Source organism: Ursus maritimus, unplaced genomic scaffold (genome assembly GCF_017311325.1).
Source record: "Ursus maritimus isolate PB19 unplaced genomic scaffold, ASM1731132v1 scaffold_25, whole genome shotgun sequence".
NCBI lineage: Eukaryota > Metazoa > Chordata > Mammalia > Carnivora > Ursidae > Ursus > Ursus maritimus.
The window spans coordinates 37,259,494-37,285,007 of NW_024425008.1; the positions used below are offsets into that span (position 1 = coordinate 37,259,494).

The 25,514-nt window shown below is 37.2% G+C and overlaps 3 protein-coding genes across 12 annotated transcripts in view; 1 reads left to right on the plus strand and 2 right to left on the minus strand.

The window, feature by feature from the left end:
* Nucleotides 1-1,908, minus strand: part of SLC38A6 (solute carrier family 38 member 6) — a 78,810-nt gene extending 76,902 nt beyond the window's left edge. For 2 of the 5 annotated variants that reach the window (XM_008701249.2, XM_008701238.2), the window contains exons 1-2: nucleotides 1,682-1,907; nucleotides 445-575 (exon numbers count right to left, since the gene is read on the minus strand). In XM_008701249.2, coding sequence (XP_008699471.1) covers nucleotides 445-575; nucleotides 1,682-1,786 — 236 coding nt within the window. In that variant the 5' untranslated portion in view covers nucleotides 1,787-1,907. Of the gene's footprint in view, nucleotides 1-444; nucleotides 576-1,415; nucleotides 1,515-1,681 lie in introns of those variants that run through there. The other 3 variants (XM_008701243.2, XM_008701263.2, XM_008701255.2) reach the window with 3 other exon arrangements.
* Nucleotides 1,909-1,924: 16 nt separating this feature from the next.
* Nucleotides 1,925-10,018, plus strand: TRMT5 (tRNA methyltransferase 5). 6 transcript variants are annotated; one of them, XM_008701220.2, is made up of 5 exons: nucleotides 1,925-2,033; nucleotides 3,575-4,230; nucleotides 6,023-6,147; nucleotides 7,618-8,272; nucleotides 8,644-10,018. In XM_008701220.2, exons 1-5 carry the CDS (start codon nucleotides 2,029-2,031, stop codon nucleotides 8,688-8,690), a joined length of 1,488 nt encoding a protein of 495 aa, XP_008699442.2. In that variant the 5' UTR covers nucleotides 1,925-2,028; the 3' UTR covers nucleotides 8,691-10,018. The 6 variants fall into 6 exon arrangements, with proteins under 6 accessions (XP_008699442.2, XP_008699434.2, XP_040497747.1 ...); XM_008701212.2 differs by having other exon boundaries at nucleotides 1,963-2,100; XM_040641813.1 differs by having other exon boundaries at nucleotides 1,995-2,095.
* Nucleotides 10,019-14,600: 4,582 nt separating this feature from the next.
* MNAT1 (MNAT1 component of CDK activating kinase) overlaps nucleotides 14,601-25,514 on the minus strand; it is a 201,712-nt gene continuing 190,798 nt past the window's right edge. Inside the window, exon 8 of the mRNA XM_008701291.2 lies at nucleotides 14,601-15,044. Within this exon, the coding sequence (XP_008699513.1) occupies nucleotides 14,924-15,044 (121 nt within the window). The 3' untranslated portion in view covers nucleotides 14,601-14,923. The remainder of the gene's footprint in view (nucleotides 15,045-25,514) is intronic.

Sequence of the window (25,514 nt, forward strand, 5' to 3'; positions counted from 1 at the left end):
AAACTCAGAGAAACAAGACTGCCTAACAGTAGGAAGACATGAGAATATGGAGAAAAATGAAAAGATTATGAACTTTACACTCATAAAATTGCTATTTATAGGTAATCTGCATGGCTGATAAACTTTTATTCACTTTGGCCAACTTGACGCAACAAATAGCCACTTCTTAAGGTTATTATAAGCAAGTGTGGATCAAGTTTCCATTTTTAAAAATTAGCCACACTTTTGGATAAAAAACACAAATTATATTGCATCCCTCCAAGCTACAGACTAGCAACAATATAAGAGTAGCAGGAAAATGCTAAAACCCCAGAAATAATTTAACTAGACACTGCATAACACCAGCTCTGGAGCCTATCTCTTTGCTTCTCAATGTACTATCAAAATGGAAAAAGATGGAAAAAAAATAAAAGTAACAATAAAAGAACAAGAAAAAAAACTCACCTAAATCCAAGGACGCCAGTATGAGCCATAACATAAGCTAAGCCAAGGATGCCACTTCCCATGATGGCATTCGTCAAATTAAACACAGAAAAACCAAATGAAACACCTGGGGATCCCTGTCTGTAGAGTTCCTGAAAGCACACAAATTTAATAGTGTTAAATGTTTGGATGGTGAAGTTCAAATTTCATCAAGAAATGAATGACAAGTTATGGAGAAAGTCTCCTGCAAACCACAGGCACTGTGTGACACACTAATTTCTCAAGCAGCACTGGTTTCCTTTCTTCCCTTCCCACCTCCCACTAGTGCAGCACCAGGAATCTTGTTCCCTAGGAAAATCATCTCCACCAGTACAGAGCCCAGGCCGACTTCAGGAAAAGCCATGACTAACCTTGTGACTGCAAAAGATGAAGATAGGATAGGAATGGGGTGGGACAGAGAGAAGGGAGATGGCCTCCGCTCATGTGATTACTGAAGAAATCCTGAGTCAGCTTGGGCTGCTGTAGACAATGGCTGCTCCCCAATTACTAGGACTGCAAAAGTAATCTCTATATTTAATGAGTTAAGTCAGCTCAAATGCAAGGATGGTCAGGAATACCCTGTAATGACTATATAACAGAAGTAGTTCACGTTGCTCTACCAAAGATATCCTTGAAAACACCCTCTTCCAAAACAGCATTTGGGAGCACAGTCCTAGAAACTGTTACAGTGCAGGGACTTGAGTTAAAAGGCCAAGGACTCACTGTACAGGCTTTTGGGTCAAGGAAGGGCCTATGTACTTATCACCAGGCCACCTCCACTCCCTTCACCGCTAAGGATCTCTGTATGAAGATGTTTCTAGGCACAGAATGACTAAGTCTAGAAAAGAAAAATCTTGTGACTCTGGCAAAAACCTCAGACTAGTGGAGGGAACAGGAAGTCCACAAAGACACTAATAAACAGCACCGCGTTACATAACGCTAGGGCTGCTCACCCAGTCATCCTCTTCCACCTGTGCCTGCGCCTGCCTTCAGCTTTTGTTAAGGGCCATGTTACGCTGCTAGCACATTCTTGCACTCCGCCGGATCTCATCTGCATCTGGCTGCTGCCTTAAGACCCCATCCCCCAAAAGTCAAGCTCCAGCTTCTCCCTTCTCCCCGTGCCGCACCCCCACCTCCCTCTTTTCCCGGTCTTATTTGGCAGGCAGATCAGGGAAGCCCGGAGGCCTTCAGCACCGGGAAGCTAGCAGAGTCCACTTACGTTGCTTAGCAACGGGCTCAACTCTTCCGCCTCCGCCTCTTCGGGCTGCTGGGCAGAGACGTACCAGGTCCGCTCAGCGTTGACGATCCCCCAGGGCGCCTCCATGCTGCTCGCTGGCCGACTACCAGGTCCATCTGCGAGCTACCACCCCAACTCTCCAGCCCTTAGTCGCGTCCGAGGCGGGGCTGTGAGCCCGGCCCTTCCGGGTTCCCGTACCTCACCGGGGCGGGGAAGAAAGGAGGGAATCGACGCGATCTGATGACGCTAGCCCTTCGGTGGCGAACGGTGATGACGTCGTCGAGGGCCCGCCCTTCCACGAGCGACCCATTTCCGAGCTGCACCGGAGCATGAGGTGAAGGGTCTAGTGTTGGAGTCAACCGCGGAGCGACGCTGGGAATTGGGATGGTGACGTCGGTGAGGTGGTGACCGCAGGGCCCCCGAACAGAGAGGCTGAGGGTCGGGCGGCAGTACCGGTCCTCCAAGGTCTGCTCTCCGCCGCGCGCTCGTTGCGCGCAGAAACGTCGCGAGGTCACCCACCGCCTGGGTGCTGAGCCTAGGTCCGAGTAATGGGTAGGAAGGAATGTGTTTAATCTTTTCAAAAGCTTTCTGAGAGAGCCTTTCATTTTACACACGGGAAACCGAGACTCGGGTTAAGATATTATAAGAGCACGCAGCTGATTAACAGACCAAATTTGAACCCTGTGAAGTTTGAGAATTGCTTTACAGAGCCCTGGGGGCAGGGCCCTTTCCCCTTCCAGTTAGTTCTTTAGTGTTTTAGAAGGCAAAGTGAATAACCGATACTGTTAACGGAATGGGCATGTAACACTTAGCAACTCCTAGTCCTCAGAACACTGAAACCTCAAGCCATAGGCAGGACTTGCAGTAAAGCATTGAAGACAAACAACGTAGCAATTCATTAAAACCACAGGCTCCGAAGTCAGTCAGACATGGTTTTTGGTTTTTTTTTTTAAGATTTTATTTTTTATTTATTCAACAGAGATAGAGACAGCCAGCGAGAGAGGGAACACAAGCAGGAGGAGTGGGAGAGGAAGAAGCAGGCTCATAGCGGAAGAGCCTGATGTGGGGCTCGATCCCATAACGCCGGGATCACGCCCTGAGCTGAAGGCAGACGCTTAACCGCTGTGCCACCCAGGCGCCCCAGACATGGTTTTTTAATTCTTGCTCAGTCGCTTACAGCAGCGAGGCTGGGTGAATTAACCTACTTCTGACCTTGAGTTTGCTCGTTTGCAAAATAAGGATGTGATATCACCTCCCAAGATTGATAGTGTGTGTAAAGCATGTAGCACTCATAAGAATATCCTAGTAAATATTGCCATTGGTAAAGTAATAAATATAATGACCATTTCATTTATAGATGATCTTTTAACTCAGATCTTCCAATCCCACATGTAGAAAATTGTGGGTGGAGAGGTTCATTGACTATAGGGAGGCTGATGGGTCACTAAGCCCTGTGGCAGCAGGTAGGTTGAGGTGCAAATTTATTATTTACTGCTAATAAAAGACAACATACCATGGAAAAGATAGTATACTTGTCACACACCACTAGAAATTTTTAATAATCAGCATTTAGCAGGTTGTTTAAAACTGTAGAATTTAGATTTTTTTAAAAAGATTTTATTTAGAGAGAGTGTGGGGAGGGGCAGAGGGAGAGACTCTTCAGCAGACCTCCCCCTGAGCATGCTGAGCGAGGCGCGTGCCGCAGCGCTCCATTTCATGACCCTGAGATCATGACCTAAGCCTAAATCAAGAGCCCCACACCGAACTGACTAAGCCACTCAGTCGCCCCTAGAATTTAGATTTTTATTGTTAACCTATTGTGAACATGTAAGTTTGTAATTTTATGGTATTTTTTTAAATGCATCCTTTTTTTAGGATCTTATGGAGGCCATTTGGATTCTCAAGAATACTTTTCAAAGTGGAAAACTATAGAATATGTGAATCAGAACCCTTGACTCCACTAGCGTGGGCATCACAGCTACCGAAGCTTAGCAGAGCACCTGGTATTTTCTTGTTGGATCAAAACAAAAGATTCTCAACCATGCCTGAAATAGAAACAGACCAGAGAGACTCTGAACTGTTTTCACCACCCTCTAATGTTCGAGGAATGACAAAACTTGATAGAACAGCTTTTAAAAAGACAGTAACCATCCCAGTGCTTAAAGTAAGGAAAGAAATAGTCAATAAATTGATGCGATCCCTTAAAAAGGCAGCACTGCAGCGCCCAGGTATAAAACGTGTGATTGAAGATCCCGAAGATGAAGGAAGTAGACTAATTATGTTGGATCCCTATAAAATATTTACTGATGATTCCTTCGAGAGAGCAGAACTCGGTATTTTAAAGCAGCTTAATGTCAATCCACAGATATCTAAATATAATTTGGAACTAACTTATGAAAACTTTAAGTCAGAAGAAATCTTGAAAGCTGTGCTTCCTGAAGGTCAAGATGTGACTTCAGGATTTAGCAGAGTTGGACATATTGCCCACCTGAACCTTCGAGATCATCAACTGCCTTTCAAGCATTTAATTGGTAGGTGTGTCTTAGTAATATTCATGTATTAGAAAGTAATTAGCAAGTCTAATTTTAGTTTTTAAAATTCTTTTCTTAGACGTCAAATTATAGAAGCAGGACATTTTATCATTTTAATTTTAAGCTGGATCTTGGGCAACGTACTCTCTTTTGAGAACAATTTTGGAATATTCTTTCCCAAGTGATAGCAAAGCTCTAAAAATCAGTTCCGGCTTTTGTGCATACAATATACAAGCATAGATTAAACTCGAATCTTTTGGCTTTGGCAGAATTCTTGGACATCTCGTCATTTTGGTACACAGGACTAAGGACTATGTTGAATTCTAGGTTTCTTAAGTTTGAGTGTTTTACCATCAAAAGTGCAAGACACTTTACTCATGCTTCAACTGATTGAGCCTCTTCTGTATGTCAGGCACCATACTTTGTTTTTTAGTGCCCTTAGCCTTTTAGAAATGGTGCTTGTGTAAGCCCAAGTTTGAGCCTGGGCCCTTTGTCCTTTTGGATAAGAAAGAAGTAGAAGACTAATCACAATTGCAGTTATCATTTTACAAATATTTGATGTCCATGTATTCTCCAGATTAATTTTTTTTAAATGTACACTAATTGTCAGAATTTCTGGGAATTATTTTCACCTTTAAAATGTAGTTCTCAGTATTCTGCATGGGTAGAATTTCAGAAATATGCTGTTAAGCATTTGTTTTTATTGATAAAAGGGGCTGATAATGCATAGTGATAATACAGTAAATATCTAAGCAGATCTTTATAATTATACCTGGTTGCAAATGTCAAGGATAAGCTTTGCTATGAGTCATTACTTGTCGTAACTCAGACATGCCTTTTGGCATCCCTGTTTTGTAAAGGGGCACTCAGATTAAAGTGAAACATTTCTATACAGTGGTAATTTTAAAGCTTTTACTGTAGACTTTCAGAATTGGTTTTGATTTTTTTTTATTTCATGCCTCATTTCAAACTACTGTACCTTAAAAATTGAGTTCTGATACCTGAAGCAGAACAGGATAAGAACAGTGATTGGCTAGAGTTTATTGATATTATTATATTCAAAATCAGGTATCTAAGTATCAGAAAGAAACTGGACAAATTCTGGTTATATAGCAGTATATTTGTATTTTTGAGTACTTTTTACTGACTTACAAATCAAGTTATCTTTATGCAATGAGATAGCATATAGATTCTTATAAATTTTTTAAGTGCTGACAAAAAAGGTAGGCTTTAAAGGGCATCAGTATACCATTTCTGGTGTATTATCTTTGTAGCTTTTTCAGCTCTGGCAAATATTTGACAAAAAGAACAATTTAAGTAAATGAACATTGTATTTAGATTAAGACTCTGAAGAATCTATGTTTCTTTTTTTTTTTTTTTTTTAAGATTTTTTTATTTGAGAGAGAGAGCATGCGCAAGAGAGTGGGTTGGGGGGGCAGAGGGAGAGGGACCCTGAGATCATGACCTGAGCTGAAGTCAGATGCTTAACCAACTGAGCTACCCAGGTGCCCCAAGACTCTACGTTTCTTTTATTTGAAAACTTATTTTGCCATTATATATTTCCCCTAGAAAATTTTTCTTTAAAAATATACCCATATGGTTTTTTGTGTTTGTATTGGAGGCTACATTAACTTTTCTGATCTGCTGAATTTTTAGAACTGCATGCCACTATACACACACTAGGTGCAATTTTTGTCTATAAACCAAAAGAAAATGGTTTATTTCCATTTCATATTTTCAGTTTTATTTTGCAACCAGTTGGCAATATTTATTATGGATTCTCATCTTTCAGGCCAAGTTATGATTGACAAAAATCCAGGAATCACCTCAGCGGTAAATAAAATCAATAATATTGATAATACATACCGAAATTTCCAAATGGAAGTGCTATCTGGAGAGGAGAACATGATGACCAAGGTATGGAGTATTTTATTGTCTCCTAGGTCAGATTATATCGATTAATGTCTAGAATCTTAATAGATGACAAAGATTAAAAATATTTATAATAAACCAGTGTTGATAAGTATGTGAGAATGTGAGCATTTATATATCCTTTTGATGGAAGTGCAAATTTGATAGAAATACTCAGGGAGAGTATATGGTAATATATTGCCGTTTTGAATAGGTACATCCTTTGATCTAGCATTGCAGTTACAGGAAGTTGTTTGGACAAGGATATAATTGGACAAAATTGTAATGATGTATGTACTAGGTTCTTCATCATTGTTTTGATACCAGAACAAACAAAGGAATGGAAACAACCTAAATGTTCGTCAGCAAATTGATCAATTTCTGGTATATAAAATACTATATAGAGTAGTATATAGAACACAACTCCATTTTAACTAAATATCTATGTAAATGTGAACATATATTAGAATGTTAACAGTGGGCATAGTTTTATTTGATGTAGTTACTAGTAACCTTTGTTCTTAACATGGCCAGAGCATCTGATGTGGTTGGGAGGAAAAAATATTTACACAAATTTGAAGGCAGAATATTCCGTGAAGGCAGAATATAATAAATATATCACTATATGATTTATAGAACTTAGGAACTTTTCTGGCCCTTTGATTCTTCATCCGTTAAAATAAGGACTGAGGTCACATTCCATGACTTAAAATGATGGCTGAGGTCACGTTCCATGACTGTAATTTTAATTTTGTTTTCTATTTTCTGTCACGTTTATGATAGTCCCAAAAGAAATGGCATGAAGTCTTAAATTTGTTCAAGACTTAGCTTCACTATATATATTTAGTTTAATCCATGAAAATTCAAATTTGGGAAAAGAGAAAATAGCGGAATGATTTGTTTTATACACTGGCTCTAATTTGTAAACGTGAAACTTCCAAAGTCCAAGTAACTATCTAAATATATAGTAAAATACCTCAAAATTGATTGGTAAATGACACATCTATCATGCCTCCCTCTTACAGACTGAAAACTAAGGAAGCTTATGTGCTGAGTGGAAGTGGTATCTGCAACTTAGCTAGTCATCATGAAGATGTGTGTGGTGTGTTGTTTCAAATTATAGGTTTATTTCCCTCTCCATCCGGTGACAAAATAGAGTATGATTAAGCCAGTCAGTTGGACAGTCTGAAAAATTCCTCATGTGATTTGGGAACCACTTTATGACCCATTGGAATGAGATGGAGAGCCATTTGGCTTTAAAGAGATGACTCCTCTCATGTCACAGTCTAATGTGGGTTGTTAACTGGCCTCAAGGATAGCATAAACACAAGAATTCTAATTAAAATGCAGTTATTTAAAAAAATGCACTGTTGTTTGCTCTTAAATGTAAATGTATGTAGGTAGGTAAATCCATCCAGTATTCATGGCTGGAATTTAAGACTAATCAGGTTAATCAAAGTTTAATACCTTTTTCAGGTTCGAGAAAACAGCTACCCCTATGAATTTGATTTTTCGAAAGTCTATTGGAATCCTCGTCTCTCTACAGAACACAGTCGTATCACAGAACTTCTTAAACCTGGGGATGTACTATTTGATGTTTTTGCTGGGGTTGGGCCTTTTGCCATTCCAGTAGCAAAGAAAAACTGCACTGTATTTGCTAATGATCTCAATCCTGAATCCCATAAATGGCTGTTGCACAATTGTAAATTAAATAAAGTGGACCAAAAGGTAAAAGTCTTTAACTTGGATGGGAAAGACTTCCTTCAAGGACCAGTCAGAAAAGAGTTAATGCAGCAGCTGGGACCACTGTCAAAAGAAAGAAAACACTCTGTGCACATTGTCATGAACTTGCCAGCAAAGGCTATCGAGTTTCTCAGTGTTTTCAAATCGCTTTTAGATGGGCCACCATGCAGCACTGAGCTCCTTCCCATAGTGCACTGTTACAGCTTTTCCAAAGACCCTAATCCTGCTCAGGATGTTCAGCGACGAGCTGGAGCTGTGTTAGGCATTTCCTTGGAGGCATGCAGTTCAGTTCACCCAGTAAGAAATGTAGCCCCTAACAAGGAAATGTTATGTATCACCTTCCGGATTCCTGCTGCTGTCCTCTACAAGAACCAGACCCCAAATCTAGGTGAGCAATTTCTGGGAAATTAAATGTAAACTAGAATAGGCTTCATGGAGCTTTCTTAGGCTACATATATATTTTATTTATTAAATTTGGAAATACATTAAGCTAATATTAGTTAGATATTTCAATTCAGGATTCCTTGCCACTCAGTTGTGACTGGTTTCTCCCAGTTTTACCAATTTTAGCATGGCATACACAGTGTTCAGTCTAGTAGAAGGCTATTTCATTAAAATAATAAGTCCGCAGGAATGTTACTGTTTCATGTATAAATTGAGTATTAAAAAATCTTTAAAATACCTATATTATCTGCTTTTTAAATGTATTTTCCAGTGTTAAGTATCTTATCTAATATAGGTTTTCTGGATTTGTTACAGAGAATCATGACGATCCACCTCTTAAACGCCAGAGGACAGATAAATGAAGTCTTTACAGAAGAAAAAAACTCAAACTGCCTCAGTCACTTAATTGGGAACGTTTTCTGCCTCTCCCCACTAGACCTTTACGTAATGAAATATAATTTGTATTTCATAAAATTTTAGCAATTAACCTTAGTATTGAACACTTCTATTTTACCCTTGCTGTCTTGTAAGTTGAATATTATCAAAATTTAAATGAAATCAGTCTACTAAGTATATTTTATGTTATAATCTTACAATCTAAATTATATCTAATTCTTTATTAAATATACTTAAATATTGACTGTCTCCTGGGAAAATAGTTTTTGAAGTTGGGATAACTGCATGCTAATAACTAAGAAAGCACTAATATCACTTTGCAGTGATCCTCAGTTGAAGAGTGTGCCTAAATTTTATATAAGTACCCCTAACCTATCACTGTATAAGTAATAAAAATGAGATTATTTAGATCAGGGATGGCAAACTATGCCTGTCAGGCCAAATCTAGTCTACCATCTGTTTTTGTATGGCAGATTGGACCAGAGAATGGTTCTTACACTAATGATTGAAAAAATTAAATCTTGTGACATGAGAATTATATGAAATTTGAATTTCAGTGTCCATAAATACAGTTTTATTGGAAGACACCATGCTCATTTGTTTACATGCTATCTGTGGCTGCTTTCGTGGTACAACAACAGCAGGGTTGAGAAGTTACAACACACAGGAAGTGATTCTCGACAGTTCATACTACTGCTTGGCATACTCCAAATCACAGGGACGTGGTTGTATAACTCAACAGCATTTTGAGTGCCATGTAAATCACCATGCTATACTATCTTATTATTGTTAGTGTATATTCATTATTTCAAAACAAGAAAAGTGGACTTCTAATGTGCTTTTAAGGCACAGTGGAGTGTGAATTACTTTGATACTGAATTGGGTTACAAAGCATCCATACTGGAGCTAAAATACAATATATGTTGACCTTACCAATAGAGGCATTCATCATAAGGTTTCCCTCACAAGCAAGCAACTGTAAGAAAAACTAGAAATTTAATCTGGAAATATCTCAACATAGCAGAATTTCTTCACAAAATAAAAAATGAAAATGAGGGTGCAACTGAAGTCAGTCTCCAAGTGACACCTTTGTAAGCCGAGCAAGGAGAGCCATTTACTGATGGTGAGTTAATTGTATTTGAATGCAGCAGCCAAAGAAATGTATCCAGAGAAAAATTGTTTAGGACTATTGGCCTTTTGGCAAGAACAGCTGCTCAAAGAATTCAGGACTTTGTGAGCAAAATCAAGTCAAGAAAGTAAATGAGTTTGATTCTTGATGAGTTGACAGATGTCACTAATGCTGCTCAGGTCTTGTTTATTTGAAACCTCAGTGCTGAATTTGAAATTACTAAAGAATTAGCTTCTGTGAATACTCGGCATGGAACAACTATGGGTGAGTGTTTTTAAAGAAGTTGAGAAAACACCAATTCCGTACAACCTGAAGTGGAATCTGCTATGATGTGTTACAACTCGGTTAAAATACATGAAGTAGAAAAAGACCTAGTTGGAAAAATATATAAAGCTCTGAAAATGTAACATATTTAAAACCTGTGGTTATTCACCAGCAAGTACCTTACAGAAGATACTTGAATCCGTCATGTGTTACTGAACCAGTAGTATCAATGGTAAATTTCATTTGCTTTCATGCATTCTAACCATGATTGAATTTTGTCAGAAATTGCTCAGCCTGTTTGATTTGCTTACCAATTGTGAAGTTTGATTGCAATTTTTTGAGCTCAGGGTCAAGACTGAAATTTTTCTTAACAAGATGAACCACTCTTAAACATTATTCTAGAACACTGAAAGGCTCTGGAAATTAGCTTTTACTAGTGACTTGACAGTATTAAAGATTTTAACCTATAATTGTAAGGCAAACAACTTCATTGTGAAAATGTAGTCATTTCAACAACCGACATTTGAATCACAGTATCTTCTGTTACATATTTCTCATGCTATCAAAAATTAAAACAAGAAACAAGATGTCCCTCAAATTGGCAGTGGATACATTTTCTGTCTTCAGCATTTTTGGGACCTTGGTGAAAATGCAAAGAAAGGAAATTCACATATTTCAAAATCCATTAACCAATAATCGAGCTGCTACCTTCAACTGGAAGTGACTAATGTACTATGTAATGACATGCTATAAGGCAAATATAAAGGGAAGAATCTAATAGGGTTTTACAAATGCCTTCCAAGTGATGAATATGCCCAGTTAAAATCTTATGCTTCTGGACTGATGTCCGTATTTGACAGTATCTATTTGTGTGAAAAGACATTTTTAGAGATAAAATGTGTAAAATAGTATTACAGATAACCATTAACAGGTGATCATTTACAACTGATTTTGATGATAGGAACAGTTGGAACCCCAATTAAAGGAACAAGTGTTATTCCCCAAAAAAGGAGTTACAAACAATGTAATTATATATACCCAATTATATTTTGAATTTTGTTCACTAAAAACATTGTACCAACTTACTTTATCACAAAGCCTAAAATACTGTCTGGCCCTACAGAAGAAGTTCGAGGACCACTCATCTAATCATTACAAACTCAAATGCCTTCAGAAGCGAGGAAGGTAATATAAATAGATGAGGGCAATAAATGGTAAGTGTAGGAGAGTAATGAACTGGAGCCCTCATCCCTTATCTAAAGGCACTTAAAAATGGTTTTTGAAACAACCAAACCTATCCTTTGCAAGAGCTTGGGGGCTAATGCAGGACCAGGGATTGCCAGTTCGGGACTTCTAATTTTCTTCTCCTCCCTCCCATCCAAGTGAGGAGTATGTAGGTGAAGGTTCAGAAAGCTTTCGGTAGAGGACCAGATAGTATTTTAGGCTTTGCAAGCCATAAGGTCTCTTCTGCTGCTCAACTCTGTTGTAGAAGCCCCCCAGAGCAGCCATAAACAACACGTAAACACTATATGCCAAAACAACTTTCTTTATGGACATCGAAACTTGAATGTCGTATACTTTTCACTTGTTAAATAGTATATGATTTTGGCTTTTTTCAACCTTAAAAAATGTAGACATCAATCTTAGCTCATGGAGCATACAGAAACAGGCAGCAGCTGGGTTTGGCCAGGGGTCCACAGTTGGCCTGATCTAGGTGAAGAGACTCTTCACTTGCAGGTAGGAGTAAGAATTTTTTCCTAATACTGTTTTTATTCATACATGAAAAGTGGTAAGATTCTTGCCTCTATTTAGTCAAATATACAGCCTCTATTAACATTTTAACTCCTCCCCCTTTTCCCTCAGAGTAGATAAGTGAACGTATGATTATTTCATTATTTAAATCTAGGCCCACCCTAGTTTTTAACGTGATACCTGGTAACTGAACTCTTGATGTCCACTAGAAAATGACAGCTGGAAAGCTCACTGGATAAAATTTTTTAATTTTCTTAGCTTTTTGACAAGTTTTCTGTCACCTTAATTGGATTTTGAAATAATTAGCACCAGCTGACAGCCTAGAGATAACTTCTAAGAGAAGCTTAGGTCAGATATTTATTGAATGAAATTAAGGAATATTAATAGTGCATCCCAACTATGATGTAAATGTATTCGATACCACTAATATCTGTTTAAAAGTAAGGTAGTTAATAGTCAAATGATGTTCTACATAATGAATTTCTCAGAACTTCTCTGAAGGATATAAATAAGGTTATTGATATCATTTATATAGCATAAAATAACTAGACACTTGTAAAACTTCCTGGAAATCTTAGGAAGTCTGACTACTCAGCCTTGGTTCTGCACAGCTGTTGTGTATAAGCTTGACAGTCTGACATTCATCTCTGGAGCATGGACTCTGACCACTTGGGTTCAAATCCACTCTGGTACTTTTAAGTTGTATTGACCTTCTGCAAGTTAGTTAACCTCCCTATGCCTCAGCTTCTCCATCTGTTAAAATGGGGAGAATAATCCTAGCATTGTAGAGATGAGGTAATAATACACAATACATGTAGCACAGTGCTTGGTGCATAGGTAATGCTCAGTAGTTGTTAGCTACTGTTTCTGGGCTAGTGTTGTATGATGTTAAAAGACTTAATTGATGTATATGAAAGACTCGTACAGCCTTTTGTCTCTGAGAGAGGAAATCACTGGGGGGATAGGGGAGATAACCTCATCAATTTAGAGTATTTCTGTTATTTAGTGAATTGTCATTAAGTTACCTTTCACCATTCTGTTTGCTCTAATTAACAACTTCTTATTTGCCCTATTGAACAAAGTATGGCAATAGTAAGAGCAAAATATTTACAAATGTATAAAGGTTTTGGAAGTCAATTTATTTGCCAAATCAGATGCACGCAATTTCCACAATAATGAGGTAGGCACAAAAAATGTTCTGAAAGCCTTTAAAGTGTTCTATTAATTAGTCCATTCATTTAAAGACATTCTACAAGGTACTGAGAACAAGTAATAGTATTTCTTTTGTAAAGACTGGATACTGTACTTCGGCAGCTGAGGACAGCAAAGTCTCAGCTTTAAAGTCAATGTTCTCACTATTCTTTGAACAGATTTTATAGACTGTACTTAAAAGACTAATCCTCAATTGGGGAATGCTAACAGATATGAAAAATAGGATGCGGCCTGTAAAGAACAGACAGAACTAGACTTAAATTAAAAACAAAAAACAAACAGTTTTAATTCTGACTTTTTACTAGCTTGTGCATATGATCTGAGCCTACTAAATTATTTGATGCCTTGGTTTTCGTAGTTATCAAAGACTGTTGAAGGGTCAACTGTACTTCTAACTAACACAGGGGTTAGGGACACTGACCCCGGCCCCCCACACACACACTCTGGAAAATCCACATATAACTTTTGAGTCCCCACAAAACATAACTACTAATAACCTACTGTTGACCAGAAGCCTTAACACAAACATAATAGTCAATTATACATATTTCGTATGTTATATTATACACTGTATACTTACAATAAGGTAAGCTAGAAAAAAGAAAATGTTAAAATAATAAGAGAAAATACATTTATGGTACTGTATAAAAAATATCCACATACAAGTGGATCCACTTAAACTTGTGTCGTTCAAGGGTCAACTGTATTGTAAAGATGAAGATGTACCCCTGAAATTAATACCTCCTTAGACAAATAAGCTGGACTTGTTACATACGGATATTCCACCCCAATGTAACCACAAATTTTGTTTCACTTAACTTTCCTTCCATAAAATTAACATCTGTTATAATGGACATTTGATAGGAAATCCCTTAATTTCCTTGAGAAACTATGCCCCATACCCAGTGGTCTATGTAACAGACTCATGTAAGGTTGAGATGCTACAAATATGCACCCTCTACACATCCAACTGTAAGCAAACTCCTGGGTGCCCTGAAAGCCTCTGGAGTTTCAACAGAAACTATCAGACTCTGGGATTTACTCAGAGAAATTTTGTTTAAAATGTATCCATTCCAGTCTCCAAGGTTTCATCATAAAATGAGCTCACATTTGAAGTGAAGGTGCCATTTAAGTATTAAATTTTATTAACTTACTTCTTTGAATTTGTCATTAAAGCAGGTTACTACTCTCGTCTGGTTTATCCTAAGTGTGGCTCACAGCTGGGAACTATAATACCTTGATCAAGGTTTGTCTCACTTTCCACTGCTCAAAACAGGCACTGAGTCTTTAATATTGAGAGAGTGGCATTATCACAGGTCAAGTTTTACTTGCCACAACCTGCTGGTAGAAGGAAATATATCCACTTGTCTGGACTAGTATTAAGAACATAGAAAAAAAAAAAAGAACATTTTATGAGACGAAATAATAGACTTGGATATTAACACTAAATGTCGTATTCAAAATGGCATTTCAAAATGTGTTCAAGTAAAACACTGTAATAAGAGAAAAACCACAAAACTTATATAAAGTCTAGCTTTATTTTTAAAAAGATTTTTACAAGTCTGTCAACCTCAAGCATACATAGGTGAATTATTCATATCTTCCATCGGATGAAGTTTACAGCTTCAATCCTGCTCAGAAAAATATAAGTAAAAAATAAATCTTTTTCACATATATTTATCCACTATATTACTCAGCTTAGTTCTGAAATTTTCTCTTATAAATACTTTAACACAGCTGCTAGTGATAGTACCGTTGTTGGGCAGCTGCATATGGCTATACTTTTACACTCTGCTTTACTTTTGCTAGCTCCCTGGTTTGGCTCTAAAGGAGAAATAAAGGTTAACTGGGCTGCCAGAAAAGCCCACTGAATGCATCCTGTAGCGCTCTGTGACAAGCAAGAGAAGAAGTATAGCCTCCAGCAAGGTCCTGTGGAGAGGCAGCTCTGACATGGTTTAAATACCTAAAACAAAACAAAAAGTATAGCATTGATATAGAAAGCATATATAAATTGGTAACATTTTTAAAAGCAATAATAAAACTGATTCACGTTGTAAAGGGGAATTCTGAGACTGAAATGTTCAGACTTTATAAATGCATTATTACCTTTTAAAAAGAAACATACCAACTATATAGAGTGCCTAAATGAGTTTAATTGTTAAACTAAATTATAAAGCAAATTACATTAAGATCTAAAAACAGCTCCCAAAGAGGTTTCAAAAATAATACTTGCTATTAAAATGTTCACTGTTCCTAATTTTCAGTACTTACTTGTTTTGTTGGCTGTTGTTTGGGTACCTAACTGTTATTGTCCTCCTGGCATACTCTTAATAAATATATGCACAGTATCATAATACTATTGTATTATTAATATTTTTACATAAATATTCAATATTTTACATAAATATATTCTGAAATAATACTTAAATGGAGGGGGAGAGGACAGAATATACTAGTTACTTCAAATTTACTTCAGCATTACAAAAATATATTGTCTCCTCCTATACAGGAAGTGAAACCTTAGAAAATTACATGCCCAAGAAATCTCTGACAGCCTGAGTTCAACAGAATGTCCCAATTAGTAAATACAGAAGAGTCTTTTGAACTGATCTCTAAAGACAGTGTAACATACACCATTTTTCTTCAATCACACATATATTATTTAGCACTTAAAACTTTCTACCTTGATAAAGGTAAATAAAAGGGGCTAAAATATGGGGCAATCCTAGCCAAAGAAGGTTAACTTGTTAGCATGACTAACAGCACTGTTGGAAAACAAGTATTTCCAGCCTTGCTTTAATGCCTAGTTTAAGAAACCACATTGTTTCTTCAGGCCTCAGGAAGTAAAGGAGCTTCATCCGCCTTAGAATTACGGTTATGGCAAATGAAATAAATCAGGTACCAGAACATTTTAATAACTTGGAAACTTTTCTACTCATTCATTCAAACTTCCTGTGTGTCAAAGTCTTGATACATGAGCAACTTATTATTTCTAACATAATAACCAGTCTGTTTTTCATTTGTATCCATGTTTAATAAGGTTGTGTGATTAAAAAATATATAGCAATATAAGAGGCCAGATAGAAAAAGTGGTCAAAGTAAGACACAGGATAAGCTCCTGGAATTGGCTATAATTTATTCACACCACCACAAATCAAGGTGTTAACTCAATTCTTTGCTTCTCTGCCAAGGGTAAAAGGGAAAAATGGAAGGAGAAAGGAAATTAATATTTATTGAACAATGATCTACAAACTTTTTTTTTTTTTAAGTAGGCTCCATGCCCAGTGTGGAGCCCAATGCAGGGCTCAAACTCACGACCCCGAGATCAAGACCTGAGCTAAGGTCAAGAGTTGGACACTTAACTGGCTAAGCCACCCAGGCGCCCCTACAAACTTTTTTTTTTTTTTAAAGATTTTATTTATTTATTCCACAGAGATAGAGACAGTCAGCGAGAGAGGGAACACAAGCAGGGGGAGTGGGAGAGGAAGAAGCAGGCTCATAGTGGAAGAGCCTGATGTGGGGCTCGATCCCAGAACGCCGGGATCACGCCCTGAGCCGAAGGCAGACGCTTAACCGCTGTGCCACCCAGGCGCCCCTACCCCCTACAAACTTTTGATAATATAGCAGTAAAAATATGTAAGCATGCATCTCCAAAATTTGTATACTTATTATACCTATTGTTATTCATAGTTATATTGTATATATTGTATATATATTGTATATAATTATATAATATATAGAAGCATACTATAAAATATATATAAATATTTAAAGGAAGAGATAAAAATATTTCAACAAAAGTTCTAATATTTTCTCCCTACATCCCATCTTATAAACCTTGGTGGGATGCATCCCACTTTCTTTGTCAAACTCTTGATAGAACCTTAGGTCCCATGGGACTTAAACAGGGATTCACCAAATCTACCACATGGCCAGAAAAAGTATCTGCTTATTACATCCCAGGACACAATAAAATGTCCACTGTTAGGATTATGACGCATGAGAAATGATGTAAGTTAAATAAGTCATCTCAGACGTCTAAAAATCAACCCGGAACAGGATAAAATGATTTCACTGAGAACTCAATAACTATCACACAAATAAATAATATTTAGTAATATTTTTACAGGTATCTTAGAAATGAAACATTCCACTCCTAATATAAGTTTCCAGGTAAATGTTATCCATACACTAGATACCATTGTATTATCCTTTTTCCTTTCCTCAGACCTTCAAAAGAAAAGCACAGTCTTAGCTCCAATGGCTGTTCACTCCTGGCAAAAATCAGGTACCACAGCAGAATGTCTGTCAACCTTAAGAAGCCAACTATCATGAACAGAATTGGTTTTCATAGCTGTAATAGAAACCACGATGCAACTAGTTGTTTTGATTCATCACATTTTGGTACAACTTGCTTCTGGGAAAGTTGAGTCATACCATCCCTGGCTTGGCAATTCAAGCATAAACTTGCAGTGTACATACAGCTTTTTATATGTTATCCTGGGAAACCTGAAACAGCTGCACTGCTGGCAGGAAAACACAGGACCACCAGTAAAATATCCAAAACAGTTGCATCTTTTAATTTATGACTGTGCACTGTTTCCATAAAGAGTATATAAAACAGTTCAACTTTTTATAGGTAAAATGTAATAAACAGTCATACTCATTGATGCCATAAATGTGTAAAAAAAGTTTATTTAAAATGATTAATTAGTGTTTGAAAAGAGTAATTCTTGAACAGTCATAATCCAGAGCAATGAGCAAATATTTAAAAATTTTAGTTATTAATGCTAAGTTGTAGATTCTTACTGCCAAAATCAAGTCAATTAAAATTTCTTTGCATAGCACTGAAGAAAATACATTTCCCTTCCAGCAATCATTTACATTAAACATGTCTGTGAGTATATTCTTTAAAGACCTGCTTATTTACATTACTGTTTTTGATCTCTGGGGCTGCACAAAACAGTTACTGTTAAATATTTCAATCTATTTTCACCATGGCAACCTACATTAATTCCAATTTTAAAAAATAAAACGTAGTTCATTCTTGTTACTCAGTTGTAGGCTTTTATTTTCTAGGTATTTTAACTTACTGTTCTTAAACCCTTTAATTACTGTGGTACACCAAAGTATTTTAAAGGATCTGCCACACTGAAACCACACAATGAGAATTTAGCATTTTGCCTACTTTTTCACATTAATCCACATCTGTGTTGTTTTAATTCTTTCATGACCATTACAAGTACATCACTGAATAGGATTCTTGGGGTTTCTGGCAAAGGTCAGTATCATTTCATGTACACCTTTATAGAACAGAATGAGGAAGAAGTCTTAGCCAAATTTATTTCCAAAAGTCAAACTCAGTTGGATTTTGAAGCCTGGAGGTAATAGCTCTGACTATTTAGCCAATCCCAGGACAGTATTTCTGTTTTTCATGGGTTTATTTTAAATACCTGTAAATCTTATAAGCAGAAACCAGGAAAGAAAAAAAAAAAAAAAGGTTTGCTTATTTTGGTATCTATGCCTTATTTTTACTGAAAGCAGACTAAACTCAAAGCTTTAAGAATCATACCTTTGATTATTTTCTTAATAAAACTTAAAAAAAAAGTATGTTTTCAAAAGCATGTCTAAGATAATTCCTGTACAAAGGGCATCTTGTGCCCTAATTTATACTCTGTCTAAAGTTGCCTTGCTTTGCCATTACCCATCAAAATCCCTTTCAAACAGACTTTGGAGGAGGGGGAGGAAAAGAGGCAATGGATCCTGAGAGAGGAGTAAGAGAGGATTAAGCATTCCAAAACCACACTTGAAAGTTTGTTCCTGAACTTTGATTTCCTACACTGTCATTTTCTTCTGTTACATTTAGCAGCTTTTGCTCCCAAAGAAGGTGGTATAATTTACACTTAGCTTTAGAAAGACTTCGTCTTCTCAGTTCTTTAACATAAGAGAGTTCCTCTGAGATTACTCTTTTACTATTTCCCTTCCTTTAAAAGCCTATACTGACCATCTGGCTAAAGTCTTGGACTCAGCTCATTTTAGTGCTATTCAACAATGCGTTGAGTTCTCAGCTAGGGGCAGAGGGCAGGGGTTGTCACTCAAGACCAACAGGCAGCACTCTTCCCCTCCAGTCATAACCTCCTCATGAAAACCCCTGAAAAACTTTGGCTCTAGAGAAACAAAGAATCTTGGAATTCAAATTGAGATGAAATGAAGTTCATATTCATTTCCTTCACCTCAAATTACCAGGACCAATGGATGGTTAAAAAAACAAAAAGTCCAAGTTTTTAACTCCATAGTGTTTCTTTAGAGTGAACTCTAGAGATTAAGACTTTCTTTTTTAAGTGGGCCCATTTTTAAGCCTGAATTTAAAGCCACCATGCATTAAACAGACCAGTTCCTAGTAGTTCTGCCTCCCAACCTACAAAATTCAAATCTAAGTGCCATTAAGAGACATGAGCCAACTGATCTCAGCTGTCAAGACCAAAAGCTATTGTAAGAAATTCAGCTAAGGCTATAAAAGATTTACATTAACAACGTGAACTGTATCTCAACAGATTTAAAAACACAGCAACAGTGTGCTCAATTATCACTAAAAAGCAGAAACATTCTGAAAACGGAGGTTAGTGCCCAGGTGTCTTAACCCAATCATGTTGTCAGAATAACAGACAAATGGTCTACAGAGGGAAACTGATAATCATATATTCCAACATAAATGGGGAAAGCACTTTAAGTCGGAACTACTGTCCATAATTCTATGGGCAGTTTGGTTATAAAATACCAACAAAGGCTTCATGAATGCCAACCAAAATATCACATACTTCCACAGTCATGGTATTACTCTTCATTATCTAACCTGCAAGTGAGAACACAACTTGCATAAACTAATTATGAAAGCTATTTTCAGATCTATATTAATATATTTGGGAATCTAGTAACCAATTTATTCCAGACATTTAGACCATCTCAACACCAAAGCTCAGATTTGGAAATTAAAAGCCACATGTGGTGCCCAAGTGTACAGCTGAATACAGATTGCTCAGATAAGCCTTTCTGAATTATAACTGAAGTAAAGTGTGCAATTTATTGCTATCAAATAACACACTAGGCATTTTTAGGACAGGGTAGCTGTTACCGAAAGTTAACGTAACTACATAGTGAAAGGAATACTTCCTTGATTTGAGTGTAAATGATTGAATGCATAAAAGATACAGCTACTTAAGTGTAATATATTCTATGAACAGTATAGTTGGTAGTTCTGGATATCTCAAATGATAGACCTCTAAGGATACACTCCATCTGTATAATACAGATAAATACAAGAATATCTCAGGAATCAGGTGCTATCAGATAAACTTGACTAAAGCCATGAAAATAGATAATACACGGTACAATAAATCTTAAATATACTCCTCAAAGTCAGATGTCTATCTCAGTTGTAATATGCATGGCTAATTTCAGTATTGTTCTTATATGCTTAAATGAGAGTAAGCAGAAAAATGGTATAATTAATGTTTTTACTTACTGATTCTTAAAACATTATGATACTCATGAATTTATTCAAGATAACCAGAGGAGAGAAGGCAAAGTTTCATGAAAAATCTAAAAATAACAAATCAGAGTCATAAAAATAACGAACCACACACAGATTTTGTATATCCCAGGGAGGGACAAAAGCCACCAATTCTGTGGTGGAAATAAAATCGAGATCATAAAAATAAATATCCTATTTTCTGATTTTAAGTTCCTAAAAATTCTAGTGCCTCATTCTGGCTTGTCTAATGTAATTTTTTACTGTGAATTCCATGTTAGTAACAGATGTATGCCAGAAGTTTCACTGTATCTTTATAAAGGCAGGATGGTAATTTTTCCCCAAGGGTGGGACAGGCAAAATGCAGAAATTCATATGTATGGAGTGCATTCCTTCTTCAAAAAAAAAAAAAAAATTACTGAGTGTCTACTATGTGCCAGGCATTGAAGCAACTCTGAGAATAAAACAGGGAGCAGCCTCCATGTTCTAATGGACCTTGTAATTCAGCAGAGAAAAAAAGATGTGAAATAATGAATATTATGAAAGAGAAAGTCAGGGCTCTATCAGCGTAGATTAAAAGGAAGCCAACATGAACAAGTTTAGAAAAGGTCTCCTAAGGAAATAACAGTCCCAAAGGATGGCTTAGACCCAAAGGATGAGGAAGAGTCAGTCAGCAACCCGTGGAGGGAAGAATGTAGCAGCAAGGAGCCATAGCACATACTGAGAATATGGAGGAGAGGTGGCTCAGGATGAGGCTGGAGACGTTGGCAGAAAGTATTCAAAAGAAATGTTAAGAACTACAAATTTTATTGAAAGGGCAATGGGAAGCCACTGAAAAGTTACTGTTAGGACCCTGATAATGTAAACTACTTTGGATACACAATGGATGGGAGAAAAGCAGGAGTCAATTATTGAGAGACCCCTCATAGTTTCTCCATTCCAGGCTTAAGATCATGGTACCTGGATCAGGGTGGCAGCAGAGGAAATAAAGAAAAGTACTGGTTCAAAAGACATTTAAAAACCAACTGAGTAGGGGCGCCTGGGTGGCTCAGTTGGTTAAGCGGCTACCTTCAGCTCAGGTCATGATCTCAGGGTCCTGGGAATGAGCCCCGCCTCGAGATCTCTGCTCAGCGGGGAGCCTGCTTCTCCCTCTCCCTCTACCTGTCGCTCCCCCTGCTTGTGCTCTCTCTCTCTCTCTCTCTCTGTCAAATAAATAAATAAATAAATCTTAAAAAAAAAAAAAAAACAACTCAACAACTGAGTAGCTATGGGGGCAAGAGAAGGGGAGAACAAAGTAAAAGCAAAGGCAACTTCCAGCTATCTAGTCCTATGGAGCAGGGAAAATGCCCTCACAGAGATGATGGAAAACTGGAGAAGAAACAAACTAGGGTGGGAGAGAAGAGAACGGAAAGATCATGAATTTAATTTTGGACTTAAGTCTGAAGTGATTATAGAAGAGAGATACAGAGTGGCAATATGGGCCAAGTGCTAAGAAGAAAATTCTGGAACGAAGGTAACAGTTTGGGAATAATCAGTATTTAGATGGTATTTGAAACCATCAGGTAGATGCTAATATTTAGGGAGAGAGGACAGAATGAGAAAAGAGAGAAGGGCCTAAGGCAAAGGCCTAGAGAACAATAACATACAATGATATGACAACAGAAACCATGGTGGTTAATTTTATGTGTAAACATAAAATTACGTTGAGTGAGCCACAGAATGCCCAGATTATCTGGTAAATCATTTCTGTATGTGTCAGTGAGGGTTTCTGGAAGAGATAAGCATTTAAATTGGTAAACTGAGGAAAGCAGATGAACCTCTCCAAGGTTAGTGGGTATTATCCAATCTGTTGAAGACCTGAGAAAAACAAAAATGTGCAGAAAGATTGAATTCACTCTGCCTAACTGAGCTGGAACATCGATCTTCTCCTGCCCTTTGGTCTCCAGACTGGCACCTAGACTTGGGACTGGCATCTACACCATTCATTCTCTCTCAGGCCTTTGAACTACACCACTGGCCTTCCTGGGTCTCCAGCCTGCAGACAGCAATCATGGGCCTTCTCAGCCTCCATAATCACATGAGCCAATACCCAATAATAAATCTCTTTATCTATCTGTCTATCTATCTATCTATCTATCTATCTATCATCCATCTCTCTCTTACTGGTTCTGTTTCTCTAGACAATCCTAATACAGAAGCTAAGCTACTTTGAAGTGAAGGGTATGTGTTCAGGTGTAAATGCAAATACGGCCATCCCCTACCAATACCTCATACACTCTCTTCCCGTAGACTTGCAAAGGAGGTAAAAGGAAGGTGTAAGCTGCTTGGAAAGGAGTCGGAACCTGCTACTTGTGCCTGACTCCTTCTTATAATTTTGAAGAGGTAATAATACCAGAGACAGAGATGGGAAATCTATTAGATTTCTCCAGCAAGGGGCTCCAAAGGCTCTCTTCATGGTATTTATAGCAGTAGTGTTTCTTAAAGCAAAAGAACAAAAGAAATAATCCAAATGTCCATTGACAGGAGAATGGGCAAATAAATACTGTCCAGCAGTGAAAACAAAGGATATAGAGCTTCATGCATGTACCAACACTGCTGACTCTCACAAACAATGCTGAGTAAAAACAACAACAAAAAAGTTACAGAAAATAGGTACAGCATGGTCCATTTATATAAAATTTGGAAATACAAAATACACATGGAATATATAGATATGACCAAACTAAAAAAAAAAAGCAAGCAAAGGATAATCAGCCTGTTCAGGGTGACTGAATCCCTGATGTGAGGTGGGACCACAATGAAGAGAAGAAAAATGCACACAGAGAGGGCTTCTACAGCATTTGGTTATGTTCCATCTCCTAAGTTAATGAGTGGAATTCAAAATACAGGACTTGAAGGAGTAGAGGAGGGAGAAACAATGAGAATGGAAACAATTCAGCAATTGTTTTATTATTACTCTTTGTAAAATATGTATCATGTATTTTTTCTAGGTATGAAATATTTTTTTAAAAAGTAGTGCAAACAGCAAAGTCACAGCTTTAACTGCCATTAATCCAGTAAATAATCTGCATGTAAACACCAAACCATTCTTAGTTGGCCTTGGTTTCATAAAATATTAAAACTTTTATTCCATTTGCAATAATTCATGTTAATTATAATTATTCATCTTAAAATGTTTAATATTGCAATATGTTGTTCGGTGCCTGGGTGGCTCAGTTAAACATCAGACTCTTGATTTCAGCTCAGGTCATGATCTGAGGGTCATGAAATCAAGTCCCACCATGGGCATGGAGCCTGCTTAAGAGTCTCTCTCTCGGGGCACCTGGGTGGCACAGCGGTTAAGCGTCTGCCTTCGGCTCAGGGCGTCATCCCAGCGTTATGGGATCGAGCCCCACATCAGGCTCCTCCGCTATGAGCCTGCTTCTTCCTCTCCCACTCCCCCTGCTTGTGTTCCCTCTCTCGCTGGCTGTCTCTATCTCTGTGGAGTAAATAAATAAAATCTTAAAAAAAAAAAGAAAAAAAGAGTCTCTCTCTCTCTCCCTCTGCCCCTCCCCGCCATAACCCCCATGCGCACAAGCTCTCTCCCTTAAAACAAAACAAAACAAAACAAAACAAAACAAAACAAAAACCCTGCAATATGTTACATTCATATTGTTCTCTGTACTGGTTTACAAGCAAGGTCAATACATTAATTTAAAATGGGAGAAGTCAGTAAAATCAGATTTATTTGCAAAGAACCTTTCAACAAATACACATCTAAATAGCAAGCCTAAGTACTGACGAGTGGTTAAAAAGCTGATCTATTAAGGAGGGCACATATTGCATGGTGCACTGGGTGTTATACGCAAATAACGAATCATGGAACACTACATCAAAAACTAAGGATATACTGTATGGTGACTAATATAACATAATAAAAAATTATTATATATTAAAAAAAAGCTGACCTATTAAAGCAGCAAAAATAAAGTGGCAGATGAAATTGGTTACGTGGTCAAGGAGACCTTAGCCCAAGCCCTGATAATCTGGAATTTCCCCCCCATAATAATGCTGCAGATTTCTATTTCTTTACCAGCATGAAACATACTGTGCTTTCTGTGGCTAATATTAAGGTAAGAGCCTAGATATAGAAACCAAATCCAATTCCTCTCCCTGTCCAATGGTAGTTAAACACCCTCCCAAGTTTGCAGAACTCTCCCTATTGGTTTGGTTTTTTGCTTAGTGCAAACTCTCTAAATTAAATATAAACAACCTCAGTCTTCTCTCCTCTACCACTCCCTTTTCTTCCCTGTACCGCCACATAAATATATAAGGACATCATGGTTTAGTAGAAAAGACAAAGATTTTGGAAACAGATACATTTGGGTTTGAATCTCTCCTTGGACAATTACTAACATTATGATTTGGAAATTGCTTTAATTTTTCAATCCTCATTTCCTCATCTGCAAAAGGGAGAGAGTAATACCTCATAGTAATTTTTAGAAGATTAAGCAAGAAAATGTATGTAATACATCTGGCAAAGAACAGATATTCAATAAAGCATATATCCCTGACCACTCTACGTATTCTCTTTGATACTATTAATACAAAGAACATTCTCACAAGGAATAGGCCTTTCATAGCCCAAATTTTCAAAGTGTTTTACCTTCTGCTAATTAATATGTATCTCTCCTTTCCCAATTCTTTGACCTTACTGTCCATTCCCACATCTACTTCAACAATAATAGTGTTGCCTTCTCTCTTCCCCCTTTAGCTGTACCCTAAGTAAAAAGATTCAAGTGGAGGTTTTGTTTTTATTTTTTAAATTAGACAAAAGGTAAAGAGTAGTCCTGCTTGTCAATCTTTTATCACAGGGCAATAGAAAAATAACCCAAGGATGCCAATACCTTCATATTAAAAGGCAAA

Bases quoted from the DNA above. Each gene is read 5' to 3' on its own strand.
- TRMT5 (XM_008701212.2), top strand. The intron at 4,231-6,022 runs GTAGGTGTGTCT...CTCATCTTTCAG, and splicing joins GCCTTTCAAGCATTTAATTG to GCCAAGTTATGATTGACAAA. The intron at 6,148-7,617 runs GTATGGAGTATT...TACCTTTTTCAG, and splicing joins AGGAGAACATGATGACCAAG to GTTCGAGAAAACAGCTACCC.